The following is a 24,065-nucleotide window of genomic DNA, read 5'->3' as shown; positions in this document are numbered from 1 at the left end:
AGCAGGCCCGTAAGCAATCTCACCTGCCCTCTAAGTGTGAGGCAGAAAACTTCAGCGACTTACCCCACAGTGTTTTCCACTGAGTGATGTACACTGTCATTTTTAGAGGTCAAAATTTCAACTGTCAGCACCCTTCGCATAGCACTGTGACGTGACTTGCTCGAAGAGACACATCCCTTGGAATGAGTCAGCCCAAAAATCGGGCTTCGTAAGCAGCGGACGAGATCTTGTTCACAATTTCGGGTAAAAAGCGGGCCAGCACTACCTTGAGGTGCCCTTTCCACACCAAAACCAGCCTCGCTGCCTTCATCCCTTCTTATGTCTCTGGCCAGACGAGCGCTTGCTGCCGCGCTCTGTTTCTCCGGGTGATACCGACAGGAAGCACGGCAAAGCGAACGGCTGCTCACCAGGACGCGGTTCTGGTCCGGACCCGCGCTCCGCGGTTCAGTCGGGCGCAGAGCCCCGTTTCGGCTGCCCCGCTGCCCTTCCCCGCACACCAGCACCGCCCTGCCCCTGCCCGCCGCCGCCCCGCTGCTGCTCGGCTCCAGCCGGTCGGGGCAGTTTGTCCGGACCCACGACCGGCGCCTCCTCCCTCCTGGGAAAGCTCGTACGGAGAGGAGCGGCACGGTTCCTCCCTGAGAACGGGAGTTTGCCGGTGAGAGCCCCTCAGACCAACCGCGGGCCTCGCTCCCTCCGCAGCCGCCCGCTGACCCGCCCCGTGGCCACGCAGCCCTCTCCCGCCGCGGCTGGCACGCCCGAGCTCCGGCCCCAGGCCCACAGAGCCGCCTACCGCGCCCGCCCTGCCTGCGGGAGGCCGGGGCGCCCCGGGACGGTGTCCCGCCTCCCACTGACCTCCAAGTAGCGCCGGTCCCACGCCGCCAGCCGCCACCCTCGGGGCTCCTTGTCGGTGCGGAGCGGCGGGGCAGCCCGGCCGCCGCCGCCATCTCCCCCGCGTCCCTGGCAACGCCGGGGCGGCGGCGGCACGTGCCGCCCGGCCCCGCCCCACCAGCGCACGCGCGGGGCCGCGGAGCGCGGCGCGCGGCGGGGCGCGAGGGGAGGGCGCGCGGCGGCGGACACACCCACCGCCCCCCCCCCTCACCCCCCCTCCCCATGAGGGCGGTGGGTGCAGCCCCCTGCCCGCCGCCGGGCGGGGGTCCTGGCTCTGGGGGTCCTTGGTGGCGGTGCGGATCGTTGTTCGTTGGGGGGTGCGGGTTTTTTTTTTGGGGGGGGGGGGGGGGGGGCTGCTCGCAGTGGTGCCGGGCTGGCCCGCAGCGCCGTGCGCCGGCCGAAGGGCTGGGAGGGAGGCGTCCGTGCCGAGCAGCGCCCTGCACCGCTGCACCCGCGAAGGCAAACCCGAGTGGGACAACCCACGCACTGGACACCGCCCCGCCCGCCAAGCACCCGCAGCCCCGCTAGAACCTCCACAGGCCCAGCGCGCTGCGCCTCAGACATCCATTTTTTCGGACATGGGATTGCCTAATTTTTGGCCGCTGCTCCAGGAGGGTTTCTTGGGCCGCCCACTCAGGAGAAGCAGAAACGAAGCCGTCACGGGGCTCTGCGGGACAGCAGCCACCTGCCCCGCAGCCCCTGCACCCACGGCCGCGGGCTCCGCTGATGGGCCCTGAGCCGCCACGCCTTGCGATCCAGGGTGCAGGACCTCAGCGAGTGTTCCCGGGGATTTCGCAGGGATACGGCTCCACAGGGATGTCTGCAGAGCCTGAAACCGAGGTGTGAGGGGGCTTGCTTTCGTTTCAGAATTTTAACAAATGCACCCAAGGCCATGGAGCTGGGGAGCGGCCGGCAGCTCACCACGCTCCCCCGCCCTGCCTGCAGCCCTTTCTCATCCCCGCGTGGATCTGTGCCTCCTCTGGAGGCGGTCATTGTTTGGAAAGGCATTTGGGAATCCCCTGCATTTGTATCCCCTCCGTTTATTTCGTGCCCAGCTTTCTCTCCCCAGCACCACACAAGTCAGAGACGATAGAACAGAAAGGAAAAAACCCACAAAACAAAAGATGACAGACCTTGCCAACCCCGACATCTCAAAATATGTGGGGTTCAAGGCAGTGTTTTCCGTGTGGGCGCTAACCTCAGTTTGGGGTCACTCCCGGGGGACACACGCCAACAGTGCACCCCGTAGTGGTGACCACTCCGCCTGCCCCAGGGAGCTTGCGGCAACGCGACCAGCTGGGGTGAAAAACCAAGTCAGGCGTGCCTGGGAGACGCAATGTTTGTCCCAACTCTTGGACACATCGTGCTTTGAGCTGCCTACCCGGCAATCTCAGACTTTTTATCTCTGCAAAGCCTGCAGGGAAAGATGACTCAGAAAGCGACCGTGAGAGAAAAAAAAAGTATTGGTCCACAATGCACCATCGCAGCATTTTTAGCCTTGCTGACCACGCGCTGGGAGGCACCACGCTGGTGCGTGAGGATGGTTAACTGCATACCTGCGGGTTTCCGGCAGCTGTCCCGCCAGCCTCCCGCTGCCAGGCTCGCACCAGCCCTGCCCTAGGCCCGCTCCGCGGTCAGCGTTGCCTGTGAGGCTGCTGGTCCCCCATCCCACCAGGCGACACACAACCCTGCTCCCTGTTTGCTTGCAGCCACCAGACCTCCCCGTCTCCTTCCCCAGCACACCCCGCTCCCCTCAGCACCCCAAAAAGAGGGGTAGAAAGAAATCCCCCTCAAACTTGATTTCCCCAGAAGGTTTTTCCTCTGTGTGCAACAAGATTTAAAGGCAATATGAAGAGCTTTTGTGTAAAACAAGTGCAAAAATCTGTTTAGGAGTGCAGCAATTAGGGTTGTCCAGCAATTAGTGCCTCCCGCACAGGTCAGCACGCTGTAGCTGGGGGCTGTGGCACTGCTCCTGGCTGTCACAAACCCCAGGTATAACACCAGCCCTCGAGGTGTGGGGCGGCAGCCCCTGTGCCCCTGGGAAAATGGAGTCTGAGGGGGAAAGCACCCACACCCCCTCTGCCCTCCCCAGTCCTCACCCATTTTTCTTCAGGGGAAGAAAAGAAAAAAAAAAAAAAACAAACCATCCCACACAGGCAGCAGACTGGCAAAAGATTACGCAACCAGGTTATAAAATGAAGCACAATTGTATTTTATTCTGGCATCCCCACCCATCCACGCACATGGAGCGTGCGCCTTGGTGCGAAAGCACTTGCTGCCATGTGGAGCGAATGCGCCCGGCCAGGGGCTGCCCAAGAGAACGATGGGCGAAGAACCAGGATTTCAACAGAAATAACGACTTGTACCATGATCAGATCCAGAGAAAAGGCTCGGCAGTGCCGCCTGCCCTCATTATTGCCACTCGACACTCGCGGGGCTCAGGTCTGCAGGGCTTTTGCTGACACCAGCTCGCCTGGGCTCCTATTAAGGCTTAACCGGTGAGGTTCAATGCTGCTGTTTTCTGCACGTACACAATACAGCTAAACGCTGATTAAAAACTCCATACATAAAGTTACTCCACAAATAACACTGCAACAGACAAAGAAGTTGGGTCCACAGGGCAACCTGGGTGGGAAAAAACACTTCCGAAGGTACAAGTAGCTGTAACAGCGTTTATTGCCACGTTGCCACGCTTGCTATGAAATAAAACCCTTTCTCTGCCCTCTGTAAGTGTATTGTGAAGGATAAAGGAAATCAGCAACACAAACTATTGGCAGAAACCGGCGGGCACCCTGTCCCCGGGGAGCAGGGCTACGGGGGGGCTCCCCCAGGGAAGGGGTCTCGGCGCTCCCTCGCCGTGCGAGCAGGAACTCCGCAGGTCGGGGCAGAGGTATTTTAAACACAGCAAAGCCACACTTTGATGGACAGGAGGAGACACTCCTCCAGCTGTCCAGGCAACAATGGGAGAGACCACCAGAGTGGGGCTGCCAACAGCCACCGTCCCCAGGCCTGCAACCCTTAAAGAAGAAAAAAAAAAAAATTCAGTTATTGCCTACAAAGAGTTTTAAGACCTCCTTGCACCACAGATAAGGTGCATGAATTCGTTGGGCTTGGTCTTGTTTGGTTGTGGAAGGGAGGAGCTGGTTTCTAAGAGAAGGGAAAGGGGCAGACCTGATATACGATGCCTGAGGTATGGTCAGAGGAAAAAAGTGCAGCAAAAAGGAGATTAAAAAAATGAAAATTAAAAAAAAAAAAGCACTTAATAGGTTGGCTATGAACATATCTCCTGTATGAAAACGATTGTCAAAAGAGTCGCTAGTGAAAATAAGGTAAGAAATATGTTCACCGTAGAGGTACCTTTCTGCTTCTTTCAACAGAAAATTAACCCAAGATCCATCAAGTCCTTTCCCTTCACCACAGGAGTACTCTTTGGAAAGTCCCGGTTACGCCGTCCCAGCGCAGGCCTCTGAGGATGCCGTCCCGTTTGCAGAGCTCAGAGAAGACCCCGAGCCCAACAGGGCTACCTGCAGCCTCCCCACGTCTGTCCGGGGAGGGGGACGCAGGTCTCCCACGGGGTCACCCCTGAAAACTGCCCGGGCACCCGTCCTCTCCCACGCCAGCATCCCCGCCATGACGCGCTACCCAAAGCGAAACTTCAGCCGGTACTTGACAGGGCCGGGGTTTTTCCGAGGTGGGGATGGGGCAACCTTCGGTTTCGGCGGCGGTGGGGGCTTCTTTTCAGGGAGGGTGACGGTGAAGGCCAGCTCGGGGGGCTGGGGCTGCCGAAAGCGGGGGAGGAAGTGTGTGGAGACGTGCTGGGGCCGGGCGCGGGGGCTGCAGCCCCGCTTGGCTTTGCCCCGCTTGTTGAGTGCCACGTACCACTGGCGGCCCGAGCGCGGGCTGCGGTGCACGGCCGAGGCGTAGGTGTTGTAGCTGTTCTCCTGGAAGCGCTCCCGAAACTGGCAGTCCGCCGTGAACCGGGCCTGTGGGGACAGAGCCGGGGACACGGTTAGCAAAGGGCTGGTTGTACCCGTCCCCTGCCCCACGACGCTTGCCGGGTTTTTAATTCTCCCAAAACCGAGTCCAAAGGGGCAGCAGCAACACAGGGCACCTGGGAAACCCACTCTGAGGCCTCCGGGCACCTGGCAATCCCAAAAACCCCCAACACAGATACTTCCAGTAGCCGCTTGCCATCCAATTTTGGACTTCCTCGGAAAAAAAAAAAAAAAAAACAGGCTTGCTCTGCCCCAGCAGCACCCTTCCTCCCCACCCCAGCTCTTCTCCTGCCCTTCCCACCGATGGGAGAGAGGACACAGCTCCACACCCCCACTGAGGACCCCAGGGTTGAGCCCCCGCTCCACTTCCATTCCCACCCTCGCACCCCTTGCCTGGGCGCTGAATCATCCCTTAATAATCTGGAAAGGCAATTTGCATGCATATTTTCATTGCTTCACTGAACATGGCTTTGATTGTATTGGATTTTTTTTTTCCGCTTCTTTGTCTTAAATGAACTGGGGGCGTTTTGTCCCTTGATAACCTGAGGACATCACATGCAGCCCAAGACCATCGCCTCCTATAAACAGGCGGCCACGCCAGCTCCCGAACAGTGGGGGAAAGGCTTCCCATTGCCCCAGAGCCCAGGCTGAATGCGCCCCATAACAGCTCCTGGTTGTTGTCAAGGGGGAGGAGGGAAGTAAAAGGATGCAGAAACACAAAACCAGAGTCGTACCGCCCCAGCTGCGTGCCCGCAGCACTGGCACACCTCACCTCCAGCGGCCCCTCTGAAACCCCGTGCCACGCTTTACCTGAGCATGGGCACAGCGCCTGCTGCCCCGACAGCTCCTCCAGCCACGCAGGCACCGCACCCGATGGCCAAGCAAGGCTTCAAAACCATGGACCCGAGAGGGATGCCGAGCTCTCGAGCTTCGAAACCCCCAGCAGCAGGGAACAAGGCAAAACGCCCAAGCAGCGCTTTGTAACCTTGCATCAGGCCCCAGATTCAACCAGAGGGGTTGGGTGCTGCCATAGAAGTGACAGTCCCCAGCCTGCCATGCTTTTTTCGCCTCATAGCACTTTGGATTAAGTCTCCTTTTGCTCTTCCCTTGAAATAAACGTCCCCTCGATGATTCATGTTTGCTCTCCCTGTCTGTTTCACACCCTCAGTGCTGTGCCACCCATGCACGAGCATTCACCTTCCCGAACCAAGCCTTTGCTGACCCCTTGCTGCTCTCTGAAGGTGCGGCCATGCTCGTGTGAGAGGGAAGTTTTAGGATTGACTGAGGCGGCAGCGCACGCCTGAAAGGAGACGAGGCTGGCTGCCCCGCCTGGGCATCGCGGCTGCCCACAGCCGAGGGTCCAACACCGAAATCTGCTCTGGTGGGCTTTGCAAAAGCGCTGCTGTGAATCAGAGAAGATTCTCGCGCCCCTGCACACACGTATCCCTGTACAGATGGCTAATCTCACCACTGCTTTGCTCCCGAGGAAGCCGAATTGGCGTTTCCAGTCTGGCCTACCGGTTTTGGGGCAATGACACCCCGCCAAGAGAGGAGGCAGCAAGAGGGCTGCCGGGCTCCTCATCTGGAGTGTCACAGGAAAAGCTCCTGCTTCAAGTGAGTTCTGGAGGGGAACCGCTCCCTAAGAATCACAGTAGCATCCTTGGAAAAGTGGGCTTTGGGGAAGCGTTGGGTGTCCCCAGCCCCAAACACGGAGGGATGCTGCAGGCTGCTCCCGCCAGCGGTGCAGGGAAGAAGGAAACCTGCAGCCAGCACGCGCGGAGGAAAGCCCTCACCCCCAGACGGCAAACCGCCTTGGGAAGGGCATCACTGGCTGCTTGACCATCACTCTGACAGGCTTCACCGTGTCCCAGCCTCTCCGCTCAGTGACCGCGCCATTCCAGCCAGGGAAAAGGCAGTTTTTCCAGCACAGGGCAGGCGGTGCAGCCACGGTGCGCTGGCCGGCCATTGGATTCACTCTGCAGCAGCTCCAGAGACAATCATAACGAGCCAACCTGAAGGCAAATACCTGGCAAAATCCAATTCAACAGATTTGCCCCAGAGCGGACCGCAGCGTTTGGTCCACTTGGAACAACTCCTGACAAAGGAGAAGTACCCGAGCCCCTCGCGGGTAGATCGCTCCTCAGGGTTTGTGCTGGCCCCTGCCCAGACAGACACCAAACCCCTCCTGCCCATTCCACGCTAAAAAGGCACAAACAGGGGACCGAGGATTTCACGAGGAAAAAGCCATCTGTGCATGCAACTGATAATTGCCGGGATTACTGTCATTTTCTGAAGCTGGTGCCTCTAAAAATGAACCACTTGGTAATTTAATTAAGTTGCCATCAAAAAAAAAAAAAAAAAAAAAAAAGAAAGAAAGGAAAAGGCAGGCTGCTGTAAAGCACTGAGCTGGGATAAACCCGGGCCCCGTTTCGAAGGAGCCCGAATCCCTGCAGGAATGACTTTTATCTGTGGTTCGGCACAAAGTCACCGGCGTGACTCCCATATCAAAGCGCTGCCCTGAGTGACGGGCGCAGGACGTGCTTTGTACTGCTCAGAACTCATTAGGCCATGAAATAACTTCATCCTGCCAAGGCAGGAAAGAACAACAGATGCCGAGTTTGCATTATCGGCATTATTTAGCCCAGCAATCTTTAGACATTTGGGTCAAGTTTCTACAAATTCGCGGCTTTCATCCGAGCAGGGCATCGTGTGTCCTCACTCCCCGCTCTGACCTGCCTAATTGAGGTCCCTCTCCGGCGCTGCCCTTTGTGTGCTGACAATTAACCATACACCAACAAGGTTTGATTTAATTTCTGCCTGCGCCAGGGCATAAATCAAGGCTTCGGCTCAAAGAAGGGGCCCATTGTGCGCCGGGAGGGATGTGAGGCTCTGGAGGATCACGCTCCGCCTGCTCCTCTCTCCTCTCCATCCTGCACCTTTCCACTGCTCTCCCGTTTCCTGCCCCATCTCCCTCCCTCGAGTTTTCCTCTGCGCAGCCATCGCCCCTTTCCCTTAGATGCTGTTCCTGCTACGACTTTGTTTCCTAAAACATGCAGCCATGCGCTCACCCTTTAAGCATCATTAGGTTTCAGGATCAACACTCCAGTAAAACTGAAGGGAGAGAGAGGCCAGTTTATAAGTCTCCCTCAAAGGCAATCTGCAGGCTCGGGCAGTGAGAGCACATCAGTAACGTTCAGTTGGTGCCAGTGAGCTTTGTCTCATAACCGCGGGGCAGGCAACCGGCTTTTCCCTCTCCCAGGCTGCCAGCACCGAATGGCTTTCCAAGAACAAACCCGAGTGACACGTGCTGCCATAAAAACGCCATTCTTTGGGTGTTGCATTACTGCACACCTTTCAAAGATGATGACTTTCAGGTAAGCACAGTAGTTACTTTCATTTGCCTACATGATCTCTGGAACAAACATTAAAAAATTAGGAAGCAGCATTTTGAAGTTGAAAGAACCGAAATCACTGTATAGGATGTGTTCAATGCACAGAGCCTGGAAAAAGCCAAACTAGCCCTGAAGGAAACCCCAACCTTCCAGAAAGCAGCCTGCAGAAACCAGAGTTACTGGGATTTTTCCGCTCTAGCTGCAACGCTCCCACACAGGCTGGACCTCACCTGCCCAAAACCCTGCAGACCGGCGCACGCTCTTGCTGGAAGACATCTCTCCACCACAAGCAAACCCACCCAAAACGCTGGGGCCGCAGCCCCTTCCCCGCGGGCACACGGGTGCAGGCAGGCTCCCAGCGCCACACGTGCCGCTCTCTGGGAGACATTTGGCTAAAACCGTCTGCGCGATCTGCTGCAGAAGCTGCTAAAAATAAACCAGCAGTGCTCAGAGAACAAGTCCTTTTGATGCAAATACCCAACTGCAAAAAAAAAAAAAAAAAAAAAAAAAAAAAAAAGGTACTTTTCCTGGTTAAACGCAGTAAAGAGGGTTGTGTGCTTGGGGGTTTTTGGTCCCACCTGTCCCCTATCTGTCTGCACAGTGCTGCCCAGCACAGAGCCCCCCCGGCAGCCGAAGGGGCTCGGCGCACCGGAGCTCTGCCCGGGAACACTGCTGCTGCGTGCACGTTAAGGTGTGACAAGGCCTTTAATAAACAACACATACTGATAAGCAGGGGGGTTTACTTACACTTGCATGGAGTTTTCCTTTTTTTGACATCGCTAAAAATTTGTTGCTGAAAACTCCTCGTATTCCTACAATCCCCTGAGACACAGCAAATATTTCCAAAATACCTAGGATGACAGAAATCCCAAAATAAATCACAGTTCTTTTCACAGCGGTGTGACAAAGAAAAAAAATAAATCAGTCTCAAAGGTTTGCATTTCCTTTCGACATGACCCTGTTCCTCAGCTGCCTGGCTCCACACGGCCCTCCTGCTCCGTCCCTCTGCCTCATAGAGCGACCTGCGTCGACTCTGGGACAGCTACAGGGTGGTGGGGTTTGTTTTCTTTCAAAGCTGAACTTTTAAGGACAATTTCTGACTCTGGTGCGACAGAGCAAGTTCATCCCTGGGGAGATGCCTCTCAAGGCTGGGAAAAGTCTCCTGAGTCTCCAGCCAGGCTGCTGAGATGAGCCTTGCCCGTCCTCCTCCCCTACACGCCGGGCTCTGGGAATAAGAAGTGTCACACACCCCGTTTGGGGCTAGAAGTGCCAATAAAGGTTTCTGAGGCCCCTCTGCGCAGCAGGACTCGGGGAGCGTGGCACTACACAGCCCAGCCACAAGAAGACAAGCCATTCTCCCCTCAAACAGGTATTTTCTGAGCAGGACTGGGCCCTGGCCCCCAGTGGGGCGTGCGTGACCTGTAACTCATCTCAGAGAAGAACTTCAGCCCCTGAGCATCGTTCGGCAACAGCACCAGCACATTTTGCTCCCCCGCACAGCGTCTTCTCCCGCCAGGCAGAGCAAGGGTGGTGGCAAGGGTCAGGCGCCCCCCCCAGTGCCCCCACCAGCCCAGGCAGCCAGGGAAGCACCACATCCTCAGCACCCCCTTCCTACCCTGGGAAAAAAAACATCGCTCACTCCAGCTGCAGCCCTGGCGTGGCACCAGCCCCAAAGGAAGGAGCCCACGAGAGCATCTTGCCCAGCCCCAGCGAAAGGCCGCGCGGATTAACGTTCCAAGAGCAAACACGAAGCCGCCGTTAAATCCCTGGGCCGGGGATCGGATCACCACTTCCCAAGTTTATTTTAAGGAGGAAGCACAGCTCCCAGAGGCACCTAGGTCCCAGCACTGAGGGCCTGGGGGGCGCTTTGGGGGGCTGGTGGGCTGCCCCTCCTCACCCCCATGCCCCAGCGGGGTGCCTGCCTGGAGGCATGGGTTTGTGCAGCCCCACTGCAAGAAGGCGTGCAGCCTCCCCAGCACGCTGCAGGCCCCTGAGGGCACCCCAAAATCAGCTGGCCTTTATGGGGGTGGCTGTGCTGGCCAGGAGACACATGCCCCATTATTGGGGTGCCCTGGGTCAAGTCAAGTTTCCCCAGGACCAAAGCTAGGGTTTCCCTGCCAAAAGCTGCCTTCTTCCCCATGGGGCATGGACGGCTCCTCAGGGTAACACCTCAGCACGGCCACCCCCTGCCACCGGCCGGGGCTGGCTCCACCCTGAAGCCGGGGCCGCTGTCGCCTTTCCGGGGAGAAAATCCCTGATTAAAGAGGAAGGAACTTCACATAATCCAAGTTCCTGCGAGACAGCTGTGGCATCAAAGGCTGCACACGTACACTTCAGAAGGGAGAGCCCCTCCACCATGCTGCTGTGGGACAGGGTCTGGGGAGCACAGCACAGGTAGCCCCTCCAAGCTCACATCTCCCAAAACAGCCTCAGCGTGGACATTGCATTTTCCCACCCATCCCCTTTGCGGCCCCCTAACGCCCTCCCGGCCATGCTCTCCCAGCACTCCCCGAAACCCCAAGCAGGGTGCCTGGCCACCAGCATCCCTGCCCACAGACGGCCCTCCTTCACGGGGCCCAAATTATCCGGTCCAGGCCAGATGTGGCCCTGGTCGCATCCAGCGCATCCGACAGCTGAAACCACACGCGCTGCCAGGGTCACCTCAGGCCCAAGCCCTCGGGCTCTTGAAGCGATTTTTCATCCCCGCCTGCCATTTCGCTCCCGCTAACAGGATATCACGGCAGCTCCAGCCCGGAGGATAAGCGTGAGCCAGCACAGCCTTCCCTCAGGGGAGCGTCAGCCCCAGTCCTATTTTTAAACTGAACGTGTGCTACCGCTGTGCAGGGAAAACGGGAATGCAGAGGGAAGGATGGAAAAGTTCCGCGGGGAAAGGACAGGAAGGGGCGCTGGGGAGAGCCCGGTGCAGCGTCCCGCCCCGGGACCCCGGCAAGGTGCTGGAGGGGAGGGCAGACCCCACGCCTGGGCACCCCTCCCCACCGACTCGCTTCCTCCAGGCCGGCGGACCCCGCGGGGCAGCACTTCCCAAAATCAGCCGGATAGAGCCCGCTCCGCTCCGCGCTCTGCTCCCCGCGGCCGCGACCCCCGGCCCCCCCTCCTGGATCCACCCGGGCCCAGCTTACCGCGGGGAGAGGCGGCAGCGAGCAGAGGGATGGACCCCGGGACGGGGACGGTGCAGCCCCGCCGCCCCCCGCACCCCTGCCCCGCACTCACTGAGCGGGCTGGCGTCGTGGGCTCCGTCCACCCGGCCGTCGGGGTGCAGTTGGAGGTGGAAGCCGATGCCCACCCGGCAGTACAGCCGGCCCCGCCGCCGCCCCGGGCGGCTCCGCGGAAAGCGGCGCGGCCCCGCCGCCGCCGGGGAAGAGGAGGAGGAGGAAGGCGCGGGGGCGTTGCGGCCGGGCGGCCCCGGCTGCGCCCTGCCGGGCACCTGCTCCCGCCGGGCACGGGCGGGCAGGACGAGGAGGAGGAAGAGGAGGAGGAGGAACGACGGACGCATGCTGCCGGCGGGAGGGAGGGCGCCGCGCCGCATCCCGCTCCGCCGCCGAGCCCCGGCGGGGGGGACCGGGCACGGCGGGGCCGCGGGCGCCCCTCCCCGCCGGCTTTATAAGCGGGCGGCGGCCCCGCACCTGTGCCCGGCCCCGGCAGCGCCGACACCCCCCGCGCCGCCCCCCGCAGCAGATGCTGGGGCTCGGGGGCCGCATAAATCTGGGGAATTAACTTGTCCGGCCCGCCTCGGGTTACCGCCCCGAAATACCGTGACAGCGGCTTCTCCCACGGGCGTGCGAGGGGCTCCGGAGGGCCCGTGGGTCGGGATTGGGTTGCAGCCCCCCGGGCCAGGGCAGCGGGGGGAGGCCAGCCGCAGCTGCACAGCCGCGGCCCGGGCAGGGGGCAGTGGGGCAGGTTTGGGGCCCGAGGCAGCCCCCCAGACAGGAGGACCACTTTCCCTGCTGCACGGGTGTCCGCGCCCCGCTCGGCCCCAGAGCGCAGCCCGTGGGGGTCAGTCTCCTGCCACCTAAACTCCCGAACAGCATCGCGGGGCCTGCGGGGAAGTGCTGCCCCTTGTCCATGCTGCGTCCTCACACCTGCCCTGCGGCCGCCCGCTGCCCACGCAGTAACCCTGACTCGCGCCTGGATGCCCCGGCACCCACAGCTGCCTTTCTTCCCCTTTGCGCAGACCATGGCCACACAGCACCACAGCAAGCAAGAAGACCCTGCAGCAACAGCCCCTCCATCACCCCAGCACCGCACCATCTTCTGCTTTTTCTGGCTCCCGGAAAAACCAGCATCAGCCAAACTCCCCCTGCCCAGCACACAGCCCTGACACCACACCTCCGTGCCCCTATTGCTCTCACAAATCTGCATTTTTTCCCCCCCTAAAACCCTCCCCAGAAAGCCCTCTGAGGCTGTCCCTGGGGTCAGCTCTGGACGGCGAGCCGGGCTGCGCGCCCAGGGATCGGGTTCAGCAGGAAGGAGGCAGAGCGGGTGGCATGCCGGAGGGTGACCTTCGCCTCCCGAGAAGGCCACAGGCCGGGGGCGCGGGGAGGGACAAACGCCTGGGGGGCCAGACCCAGCCCGGCCGACACCTGGCACACTCTGGCGTGAACAGAAACTATCTCACAACAACATGACTGCAACTTCCAGCTATTTATCGGCACATATATATATACACACAGAGATACATGTGCACACGTGTCTATATATAAATGTGTATATATAGACAGCCCTGTATATAGACACACAGACCTGAAGGAGGGTCAGCGCACCCAAGACCTTGTTTACCTCTTCCAGCCTTAGAGGTTGGCCTGGTAAAATCTATTACTTCCACCTACCCACGTCATCTCATTTATTTAATTACATGCACACACTGACCCTAAATCCAGATCCACGAGAAAGACAAGGACCTGACAGGAGTACCAACCGCTCCCATGCTGTTTGCACTGGACCCTCTATATCAGCGCAGCAGAGGCACAGCCACCTCACACCAGGGGGATTTCCCCTTTTGCATCTCACTTTAAAGGCTGCAGCTGCCAAAGGACCAGCCCCTGGGAAGCCTCTGTTCTCCATCTAGGTCGAGGAGACCATAAACTAATTCTGCCACCAGAAGTTAAGGTGAATGTGAAAACCTTTCACATCTTCCTCGTGGAGGTGACGGCACAGCTGCGGCCCTGGAGCAGGGGGGAGGCATGTGCAAGTCCCAAGTAGAAGGTGCCCACCTTGAGCTGCCGTGCCCGAGTGATAACCAGCCAGCCCAGTCTCCCAAATTTTGACCCTAGTGTCCATCTCCACAGCTTCCACCAGCCTTCTGGTGCTGCTCTGGCTGCCAGGCACGCCTTGCTCACACACGCTTCTGGATCAACTTCCTCCCCCCTGAAGAAATCCCTGGAAACCTGAATTCCCATGGCACGATGCCATTGGAAAGGCTACTGAGAAGGTGACACCTTGGGCTTGCCCAAGTTGGTCCTCCAGTGGGTGGCAACCCCACTGCACCGTGTGTTCTCAACCCTTTCTGGGGGGGGGGGCACTGTGAAAGAGCCGAGTCCTTTTGAGTCTCTCCAACTGCACTCTCTGCTTTTCCCCACTATGGGATAGGACATGGGTACCCTGCCTGGGAGGTGAGGTCCTACCTGAGGTGGGGGCTCCTGCCCATCAGCAGGGGGCCTTCGCCCTCCTCCGGGGACACTCCCATGGCCCCATCAGGGCCATAGCCCAGCCAGCCACGCTGGCAGAGAAACGGCTCGAGGAGAAGATATTGCCCTTATCTCATGGTGTGTTTTCATCCTCATGATGAAATGCTAAGAGAAAACTCCCAAGCAGTCCTTTGGGCAGGAACTACGTTGTCTTGGGTTGTTTTCACTTGTATCTATTTGTTAACACAACACACTAATTTCAAATAGTTCAAGTGCCTGTCTAGCATAACTCAGTTTAAAAAAAAAAAGTATGAGGCTTAGACCTAAATAAATAAGCAGATGTAATAGTCAACTTCCTGGAATAATCCCGTGTAATTGCCTGTGGCAGCAGCAACCCTGACACACACACCAGCAGCTTCTGAAGCCCAATGCTGATGTTATGTTAACTAAATTATTCAAGGCATGGTTACAGAGAAAACTTTCAGCAAATGGAGAGCATAAGTTGGGTTTCAAGTGTTAAATTTCTTGTTTGAAGAGCAGAAGTGCTCTTTGGAGCCTGTTTGATGTGCTGCATAGGACTGTGCCGCGCTTCACATGGCAGGAACACTCCCTCCTCCAAACATGAGCCCAGCACAATTTCATTGCCCCTTACTAATACACAAGGTAAAATGTGACAAGACATTAAACAAGCCAGCAACGCTCTGCTCAGCGAGCTTATGTGTGAAGCTGGAGCCCTGGCCATACACAAGCCGCCGCGCTCTCTGCCAGCCCGGTGTTTATGGGAAGCAGCCCCGCTTCCCACGGGATGTACGTGTATGGCTATAAGGGCTCCGAGCCAAGCCCTGCCAGACGGCCTCGCGGGGAAAACACGCCAGGCTTTCAACATCCCTTGTTTTTTCACCCCGAGGAAGGTTTATTTCACAGTATTAGCAGAGTCACAGCATGCAGGATCCAACCTCCCGGGGAGCCACAGAGCGACACCGCATCGCCGTGCTCATGCGGGCCCAGGGTGCCCTGGGGCCAGTTGCTCCCCAGTAAAGATGCCCCACACTGCCCCAGCAGCAGCAAAGCAGCCCTTGCGAAACGGGCCCGTGGCCCGAGGGAGACTGACCTGCAGCAGGATGGGGTGACTGCACCCCAGGCTGCTCTGCGGGGACATCTCCGCCGAAGGTGGGAAGGTGCCACCTCAGCTGTCGGAACAGCTCCATGCAGAGCTGAAAGCAGAGTGTCTTACTGGGAGTACGTGTACTAAACCACCTCCATTTAATTGCAGTTATAACCCCGGTGCTGACAGGTGACACGCGTCCCTTCCCCATAGGCACACAAGCCACTGTGGTCACTCAAAGCCACTGCGTCGGTCTTGCCACTGGAAAACGTCAGCCTGGCACGCTGAGAGGCCACAGATGCAGGCAGCTCTAAGAAAGGACAAGCCGTGCTTTGAGGCAAGGCCCCAAAACACTTCCTTTACGAGGAGGCTGAACACAGCCTCCCCTGCAGCACCCCAGCTACTCCAGGGCACACTGGAGCGTCCCAGACACGAGCAGCCCCCCTGACACCAGTAGAGACTCCCTTAAAAGGGGGCAAACCCACAGCCATCCCATGGTGATGCAGAGGGATTTCCAACAGGCGGCTGGTACCCAAGGGGGAACCACGTCGGTAGCAGGGGTGTGTTTGCACATCCATGCACAGCCATACACACCCCGCATCTCTCCTGAGCGGCAATGCCTCGTGGAGCCCTGCAGGCTGCCCATGCCCAGGGCTGCAGCACGTCCCCGCGGCAAGCCAGGCTCTAGAGCCATCGCTGCAGACCAGGGCTGTGCAAAGCAAGGGAGCAGGACAGGCAGTGCCGTGGTCCTGGAGGGCTGCACCCACACCAGTGGCAAGAGCTCGGCCACCACCTGCCTGCCATGCCTCCACGCCACTGCCCAACACGCTCCTCATGCCCGCAGTACAGGGCGGAGAAAGCAACCTCTTCACGCTCTTTTGGGCAGGCTCTGCAGGCTGCGATGCAGTGTGCAGGCACCGCACCCAGGGATCGCCGGGAACTTTGGGGATGCTCCAAGGGAGCTGGGAGGGGGCTGACCCCCATCAAAGCCTCGCTCGGGCACCTCTGTCCAGACCTAACCAAAATCCAGTGAAAGCAGCTCTGTTCAGCATGCCTCCATGCAGCCAGGGAGTTTGGCTGCCCGCATCCCACCGGGCGGGTGCTAACCCACAGCCGAACCCGCTGCCATGCAGAGCCAGGGGCAAAGCTCCACTGGCTGCGGTGGGGCAGGATCAGGCCCCAGGCAGGCAGCTGTTCCTGGCTTCAGCATCAGGATTTGCAAGCTGTAGGTCCGCTGCCCGCGGCTGCCTGACTGCTGCTTCTCGTGTCACAAACAAACTGAAAACCCCCAAACCACAATTTTGTCCATGCGTATTGCCGACACATATCAGAACAAACGCCATTCAGATCTGCTTTCAAACAGCAACTGCTGCGGGTGCATGCCTGCCTGCTGCACCCCGCTAACAGCATTAACACTGGCATTTCTTGGAATTATTATTATTATTATAATTATTACTATTTGCAGTGTGGCCCAGCCACAGACAGAGCAGCCTTACCTTGAGTGCAGGCAGATGGGCTCCCCCGGCAGCGCTAGTGCAGGCCGAGGCTGAAGGCTGCCCTTCCTCGCTCCCAGATCTCCTCCACAGCACTCTGAAATCACAGGGTAGGTTTCGCAGGCTGGTGCAGCTGCATGCTCCAGTGCAGGCACACAGGGTCATCTCTCTCCCAAAGAAAAACCCGAGCTGTGCCTCGGTGCTGCAATGCTGGGCAAGCATCCTGAGCTGGAGAAGCCAGCTAGTGCCGCTGCTCACACTCGCTGCCGCGCAGGGATGCGGCACAGCCTCAGCCCACAGACAGGGAACAACATTAAAAAAAAAAAAAAAAAAAAGACAGAGAGAGAGAGATTCCCATCCTTCCTGTTTCACATGCAGCAGGACTTACTGAAGAGAAAAGCAGAGCATGGGCAGCGGCACTCGCTGTGAGCCCGAGGAAAGCCAGCGCAGCTCTGGGAAGCGAAGGACCCGCAGCCCCCGTAGCCCAAGGGAAACTGCGGTCACGGCCCAACCGAACAGGACCGAAGTCCCTGCCTGCCCTTACGACGCCGTGTCCCGCTTGTGCGGGCCGCGCCAGTGGGGTGTTACTTATCCCTTCTGGAGCTGATACCGGATTTTGCCAAAAGAAAGCTTCACGTCTCTGATCAAATTGCCGGCCCGCAGGTCCCGTACGTTGTCGGTACTTACCCAGAGAACCGGCACCGGGACTGGCCTCCTCGAAAGCGCCCGGAGGCGGGAGGGGGGAAGCGGAGCAGCCCCGCGAGTGAAGCTCACAGCCCCGCGACCCCCGGGGGCGAGCGCCGCGCCCGCGCCCAGCTGAGCCCGCCGGCGGCGCCGCTAGATGGCGCTGTCCGCCCGCCCCCCGGCCCCGGCCCGCGGGGGAAGCGTCCGGTCCCGCGGCCCCGGCGCGGGGAGCGTGGGCACGGCCACGCGGGGAGAAGCATCCAGTCCCACGGCCACGCGGGGAAAAGCGTCCGGTCCCACGGCCACGCGGGGAAAAGCGTCCGGTCCCACGGCCCCGGCGCGCAGAGAGCCCCAGCGCGGCCTCCCGCAAGCGGGCAGCCGCCGCCGTCTGACCGCCTTTGAGGACAGCTCCCGAGTGGTGATTAGGGCCTCGCCCCGCAATTAATGGCAAACAGGTGGAGCCACGCGTGTTCCCGGCCGGGGTGAATGGCTGGGGGGTTTTCTGCAGTCCCGGGGGACCAGGCAAATTTTGGCTTGCAGGGGCAAGGGCGGCGATGGGGGGAACTGCGTCGGGAGTGGGGGAAGAGTTTCCTGCACAGCCTACGAGCCCGTGGGGAGCAATCGGAACGGGAAATGCATTGTCTGGGGGAAACCCCTGGGCTGTGATGCCAGCTGGGTATCAGGGACCCGCCTGTGCCCCTCTGTGGTATGGCAGGGCCCGTGCTGGTTATCAGCCTCCGCTCTTCCCGGGAAGAGATGGGAAGGCTCCCAGTGAGCCCAGATTGTCCGCGTGTCCTGTCTCACACCCCAGGCCGCTTCCCCGGAGCCGTAAGAGCTTCACAGCAGGCCCGGGTGCTTCATGGCAAACCCCAGGACAGGCGGCAGCAGGCACTGGTGGTCCCCGTAGCCCCCTGGGCACAAAGCCACAGGACTCCCGGGCTGGGGCTCCTGTCTTACACCCCTCCTGCTCTGGGACGTTTTCCCTGCCAGGGCCCCGCTGAGCCACGCGCAGCCTCGTCCCTGCGACACGCGGCCCTCGCCACAGTTATGCCAGCCTGTGCGTGGAAGTGGGTCTGCAACACACCACCAAGCTGCCGCGCCGGCTAGGGCTCTGTTTTCTACCCCAAAACACGCGGATCTGGCGTGAAATGTGCCCGCTGCAGGCGGTGCCTGTCCAGCCACGCTACCCCGTGCCCCGCCCCGTGCCCAGGGAGGATCCCCCTTTCCTGAGCCCTCCCCTGTGTCCTGGCTGTGGTCCCATCACCCCAATAAAGCACCGGGGCAGAGGGGACCCACCTCAGCCACCCCCAAGCACTCCCTGCCCCAGGACACCCTGGGCTGGGGGCTCCTGCCGGCCCTGTCACCCCGTGCAAACCCCGGGGGCTCTGCCCACAGTCAGGGCCCGGGCACCCCCACCCTGCAAGCCCTGGTAAGGGTGGGGGGCAATAGAGGCTCCCGGCAGGGGTGAGGAGGATAGGTGGGTGGCATGGAGCAAAGAGGAGACCTGAAAGGGGCTGGAAGGAAAAGGGGGGGGGGGGGTGGAAAGGGGAAAATGGGAAAACGGGAAAAAGGGGGAAAAGGGAAAAGAAAACGGGAAAACAGGAAAATGGGAAAAGGGAAAGGAAAATAAAATGAAAAGGAAAATGGAAAATCGAAAAGGCAAAAAGGAAAAGGAAAATAAAAGAAAAAGAAGGAAAAGGGGAAAGGAAAATAAAGGAAAAGGGGGAAAAGGAAAAGGGGAAAAGGAAAAAGAAAATGGAAAGAAAAAGGAAAAAGGAAGATGAAAAAGGAAAAGGAGAAACAGAGAGAGGAAAGAGGGAAACGACAAAGAGACAGAAAGATTATAAAACAAATGTAAAAAGGCAAAAAAGAAAGAAACGAAATAAAACCAAAACCGGGAAAGGAAGACGAAAGGAAGGGAAGGACAGAATGAAAGAAGGAGAGAGAAACAAAGGATGAATAAAATGCGGGCGAAACGGGGATGGAGAGGCGGAAGGACGGGGGGAGAGGCCGAAGGAAGGAAGCAGCGAAGGAAAGCAGAGCGGAGGGGCGAGGCGCGGGTCTCTCCCTTTCCCCGCTCCTCGCCGCCCGCCCGCATCCCCCGGCATCGATTAACGTCCAGGTGCTTTGAAGAAAATAAAGTCATTTATTGTCAAAGCATCCAACATACCCAGATAAACTATAAAGTTTAATAAATCTTTTCGAGAGAGGGGGGAGGAGGAAAAAAAAAAAAAACAAAACCAAATGGAACCCAAACCGGAAAGGAAAGGTGACACGGAACTACCGAGACTCCATTTCACGGGCACCAAGTGACACTGCAGCGGCGGGGCCTCCCCGCCCGCAGCTTCATATCTAAAATAAAAATTTACCCCGACATATAATTATTATTACATCTAAACCATAAGTGCTTAATAATTTAAGTAGAAATGTATGACAAATGCATCAATATGTTGCAATATATGACATTTTAAAAATGTATTTTAAGTCATTTGCTTTTTTTTTTTCCTTTCTTTTTTTCTTCTTTTTCCCCGGTGCTCTTTTTTTTTTTTTTTCTTTTGTCTTCCTCTTTTTTTTCTTCTTCTTCTTCTCGTCTTCTCCCCTGCCGCCCTCCCCGCCCTTCCCCGGAAAGTGAAAACGCGTGCATCGAAAGGAAAGGAGAGCGAACGGCGGGCTGCCGCGGATCCGGGGGTCCGGGAGGGGGGGTCCCCGCTAGTTGTGCGAGGTCATGTGGCGGGAGAGGTGGTGCCGCTCGCGGAAGGACTCGTTGCAGATGGGGCACTTGAGCTTCTCCTCGCGGCGCCGCTTGACCAGCGGCTCCAGCGCGTACTCCTTCTTGTGGTGCGAGCGCATGTGGTACACCAGGTCCGAGGTCATGCGGAACGAGGCGTTGCACTTGGCGCACCAGTTCTGCGCCGGCAGGCACAGCGAGGTGAACGACGGCGGCAGCAGCGTCAGCGCCGACGGCAGCTGCAGCTGCAGCGGCCCCGCCGCCGCCACCGCCGCCGAGCTCTTGGGCCAGAAGGCGGTGGCGTAGAGGAAGGGGCTCTGCTTGGGCAGCCCCCCGCCGCCGCCGCCACCTCCGCCGCCCCCCGCCGCCTCACCGCCGCCCGGCAGCTTGACGGCCAGTGCCTCGGCAGCGTAAAGGCGGGCGGGGGCGGCGGGGCCGTCGGGGCAGGGCTCGCCCAGCCCGCCCAGCTTCTGGCCCAGCACCAGCGGCGGGACGTGCGGGAAAGAGCGGGTGGGCTGGGAGAAGGCGCTTTTCCGCTCCTCCGGGCCGCCGCCCGGGCCGCCGGGGCCGGGTCCCCCCCCGCCCAGCTGCGGCACGGAGGTGAAAGCGCTGCCCCGCGCCGGGCTGCCCCCCTCCAGGCGGGCGGTCAGCGGGCCCCCCGGGCCGCCGCGGGGGCACAGCCCCGGCTCCCCGCCGCCCGCTCCCGGGGCGGCGGGGGAGGTGCGCTCCTGGCCGTCCTCGGGGCCGCCGCCGCCGTCGGGCTCGGGGCCGCGGGCCGCCTTCTTCACCTCCACGAAGGCGCTGCGCTTGGCCTCCCCGGTCTCGGGGCTGGGCGGCGCGAAGAGGCGGCCGCCCTCCTCCAGGCCGCAGTAGGAGCCGGCCGCCCGGTACTGCTGCTGCTGCGGGGCGCAGCCCGGCTCCTCCTTGGGCGCCGACGGCAGCCCGGGCCGCTCCGCCGGGAACCGGCCCCGCGAAGCCGCTCCGGGGCCCCGCTCTTCGTCCTCATCCTCGTCCTCCTCCTCCTCCGGGGGGAACCGCCGCTTGCCCCGCCCGGCCGGCGGCGCGGGGCCGCTCTGCGCAGGGGGCGGCCGGCCCGGGGAGCCGCCGCGGGAGTTCTCCAGCTCCCGCGCCAGGTTGTGGAAGTCCGTGGAGGGCTTGGTGCTGGCGGCCGCGCCGCCACCGTCGGGGGCGGGGAAGGCGTGGTGCGGCGGCCCCGCGGGCTTGCCGAACTTGGCGGCCTCTTGCTCCTTGCCGGCGCCGTCCTTGCCGCCGGGGGCCGGGGCGGCGGGGCCGCTGTCGGGGCCGTGCAGGCGCTTGGGGCAGCGGAAGCGCAGGTGCGCGGCGAAGGGCAGCTCGAACTGGAAGCGCTGGCTGCACTCGGGGCAGGCGAAGGGCGGCGAGCCTGCGGCCGGGCGGGACGGGGCGGGACGGGACGGACACACGCAGAGACGGGGGAGCCGTCAGCCGGGGCCGGTGACGGGGTGTACCCGCGGGATCAAGGGAAACGGGGACCGGGGCTGTCCCGACGCGGGCCGCTTGTCCCCGCCCGGCCTCCCCCCTCCCCACCACGGCGGTCCCCGGTCACCCGCGGCCGCGGGAAGGGGCGCGGGGGGGCCGCGCAGGGCACCCACCGTTGGTGCGGGCGGGGGCCCGGGCGGGGCCGAGCAGCAGCAGCTCGGTGAGCTCCTTGCCGTACCACACCAGCAGCTCCTCGTCCTTGGCGATGCGGCGCAGGGAGCGGTAGAAGAGCTGCCCGCTCTTGATGTAGGCCTCCAGGTTCTGCTCCTCCCGCTCCCGCGCCGACTGCACCAGCCGCAGCCACATCAGCCCCTCCGACGAGCCGTTGGCCGCCGACGTGTCCACCTGCGAACCCCGCTTTCACCACCGCGCACGGACGGACGGACGGGCCGGCCGGCGGGAGGCAGCGTCCCGGCGGCGGCGGGGCCCCCGCACCCCGCTTCGGGGGCGCGCTCGGGTTCCGGCCGTCGGGGCGAGCGGCGGGGCGCGGCAGGCGAGCGACTCTTACCCGGAAGATGTAGGGGACGGTGCGCTTGTCGGTGGACTTGAGGGCGATGAAGGCGATGCTGTCGTAGAGGGACGTGTGGCTGAGGACGCAGGGGCCAAAAATGGCATTTTCCGGGATGTCGCAGGTGGTGTAAACGCTGGTGAAAATGTCAGTCAAGCACTGCTGGACCGTCTTGGCGTCCCCGTCCCATATTCCCCGCGGGACGCCGGCGTCCTCCATGCCTGCGGGCGGAGAGCGGGGCCGAGCCGAGATGTTACAGCCGCAGCGCTGCGCCCAGACGCGGCCGCGACCCGCCGGCGAGAACACAGCACAATTTAAAAAAAAAAATAAATTGTAATCAACACGCAATTTAAAAAATATACAAAAATAAGGGGTAGGCGAGGACTGTCACCGTCCGGGGAAAAAAAAGAACCGAACAAAACAGGAGGGCGAGCAGCGCGGGGAGCGGGCGGCCAGCGCGGGGAGGCCGCCGCGGTTCGCTCAGAGCGGGAGCGGGGCCGGCGCGGGGGGGAGCGGCGGCCGGGGGCTGCAGCCGGTACCCCCGGGCTCCGCGGCCCCGCCGGAGGGGAGCGGCGCTTGTCATTGTCACCGAGCGCTCGGCGGCGGCCCGGAGCGGCGGACGTGCGCCTGCCCATTACCATAATCCGGCACCCTCCCTCCCAGACTTTAATTAAAAGCAGCGAGCAGAGGTAATTATTTTTACCTCGACACGCGTATTCATGGAGCAGGGTGAGCCCCGGCTGCCGCGCTGTGCGGGGGGAAGGATGCGGGCGGAGGCCGGGCGGGCAGGGAGCGGGCAGGGGATAACGGGCAGGGGATAACGGGGACAGGGCAGGGGACGGCGGGGATGCCCGCGCCTTCCGCCGTGCGCCGCGGTACGGAGCCCGGGGATGGAGCTGGGCGCCCGGGCTACGGGCGGCGGGGCCCCTTCCCAGCCGGTTACTGCAAGGCCGCCTTTCCACCGCCCCATCTGGCATCGAAACCAATCCTCTCGGCTTCGCTCGGGAACGCACCGGCGTTTCCCTCGGCGCGCCGTTCGTACCCGGGGCCGCTCGCACCGGGCACGGCCCCGCCGCGCCGCCTTCCTCCTCCGTTTTCTGGAGGCGATCGGCGCCCCAGGAACTCGGCCCCCGGAGCGGCGGCGCAGAGATCCTCGTTCTCCCCCTCCCTCCCCGGGAGCGAGGGCCGCGGGCCGGGCGCTCTCACCGCCTCCCGGTGCCGGTGCCGCCCGCCGCGTCCCCTCCCCGAACCGGTAATTCCGCCAAACGAAACCTAGGGCCGCCGGCGGCCCCCGCCAAACTTTCCGCCCGCTGCCGCCGGGCCCCGCACGGCTCCCCGCGGCCCCGCGTCTCCCCAGCCCCCCCGGCCCGCCCCGACCCCGCGGCGCTGCCTCCCCCCCGCCCGCCCTTTGTCCGGCCCGGGCGGTGCCGGGGCCGCTCCCGCAGCCCGGGCAGGGCCACCGCGCCCCGGCCCCCCGCAGGGGCAGCGCCCCGCATTGTTCCCACCGGCGGGGCTGCCCCGCCGGCACTCACCGGGAGAGCGGGCCCTCGCCCCGAGGAGCGGTGCGGCGGCAGTGTCAGTGCGGGCCCATGGCGGGGGGCGGCGGGCCGGGGGCGGGCGGGCGAGGCGAGCGGTGCAGATGGACGCGGTGCAGTGAGTGACTGGCACGCAGACACACACTTTTTGTTTGCTGCACATAATCTGCCCAATGACGCGTGACAGCCCACGTCCCCTCCCTTTAACCCCTTCGGGGGCTGTCCGCTCGCCGCCCGCCCGCCCGCTCCTCACCTGGCCCCGCCGGCGGGCACCTGCGGGGGGACACACACACACGGGGGCACCCCCTCGCTGGCCCTTCCCCGCGGCAGCGTGCGGGTTGGGGGGCCGCCGCTCCGGCCGGGGGGACCCGTCGGGCGCCTGCCCGCTCTGCCCTCCCACCCGCCGGGCAGCCCCCAGACCCGCGGGTACCGGGGTACCGGCGGGCAGGGATGCCGGTGCCGAAGGTCGCACTCACCTCCGGCCCCGCTCCGCCCGCGCTGCCGCGGCGGGGCCCGACGTGCAGGCGGGCAGCGGGGGCAGGCAGCCCCGGGGGTCTTCGCTGCCCGGAGCGGA

The 24,065-nt window shown here is 61.5% G+C and overlaps 3 protein-coding genes across 3 annotated transcripts in view; all 3 read right to left on the bottom strand.

The window, feature by feature from the left end:
- Positions 1-944, bottom strand: part of CFAP299 (cilia and flagella associated protein 299) — a 159,666-nt gene extending 158,722 nt beyond the window's left edge. The window contains exon 1 of the mRNA XM_086746599.1: positions 853-944. Coding sequence (XP_086602725.1) covers positions 853-944 — 92 coding nt within the window. The remainder of the gene's footprint in view (positions 1-852) is intronic.
- A 2,602-nt stretch (positions 945-3,546) lies between these two features.
- FGF5 (fibroblast growth factor 5) lies at positions 3,547-11,801 on the bottom strand. The gene is made up of 3 exons (XM_086747108.1): positions 11,507-11,801; positions 9,023-9,126; positions 3,547-4,871 (listed from the first exon to the last, which is right to left on the bottom strand). Exons 1-3 carry the CDS (start codon positions 11,787-11,789, stop codon positions 4,527-4,529), a joined length of 732 nt encoding a protein of 243 aa, XP_086603234.1. The 5' UTR covers positions 11,790-11,801; the 3' UTR covers positions 3,547-4,526.
- A 7,527-nt stretch (positions 11,802-19,328) lies between these two features.
- On the bottom strand, positions 19,329-23,618 carry PRDM8 (PR/SET domain 8). The gene is made up of 4 exons (XM_086747030.1): positions 23,489-23,618; positions 21,957-22,177; positions 21,562-21,793; positions 19,329-21,332 (listed from the first exon to the last, which is right to left on the bottom strand). The coding sequence occupies exons 2-4, from the start codon at positions 22,173-22,175 to the stop codon at positions 19,912-19,914; spliced, it is 1,872 nt and encodes a 623-aa protein (XP_086603156.1). The 5' UTR covers positions 22,176-22,177; positions 23,489-23,618; the 3' UTR covers positions 19,329-19,911.
- Positions 23,619-24,065: the final 447 nt, after the last annotated feature.

This window comes from Chlamydotis macqueenii, chromosome 4 (genome assembly GCF_036417535.1).
Source record: "Chlamydotis macqueenii isolate bChlMac1 chromosome 4, bChlMac1.mat, whole genome shotgun sequence".
In the NCBI taxonomy this organism is placed as follows: Eukaryota; Metazoa; Chordata; class Aves; order Otidiformes; family Otididae; genus Chlamydotis; species Chlamydotis macqueenii.
Note: the sequence above shows the minus strand (reverse complement) of the source record. Positions and strands in the feature narration are given on the sequence as shown.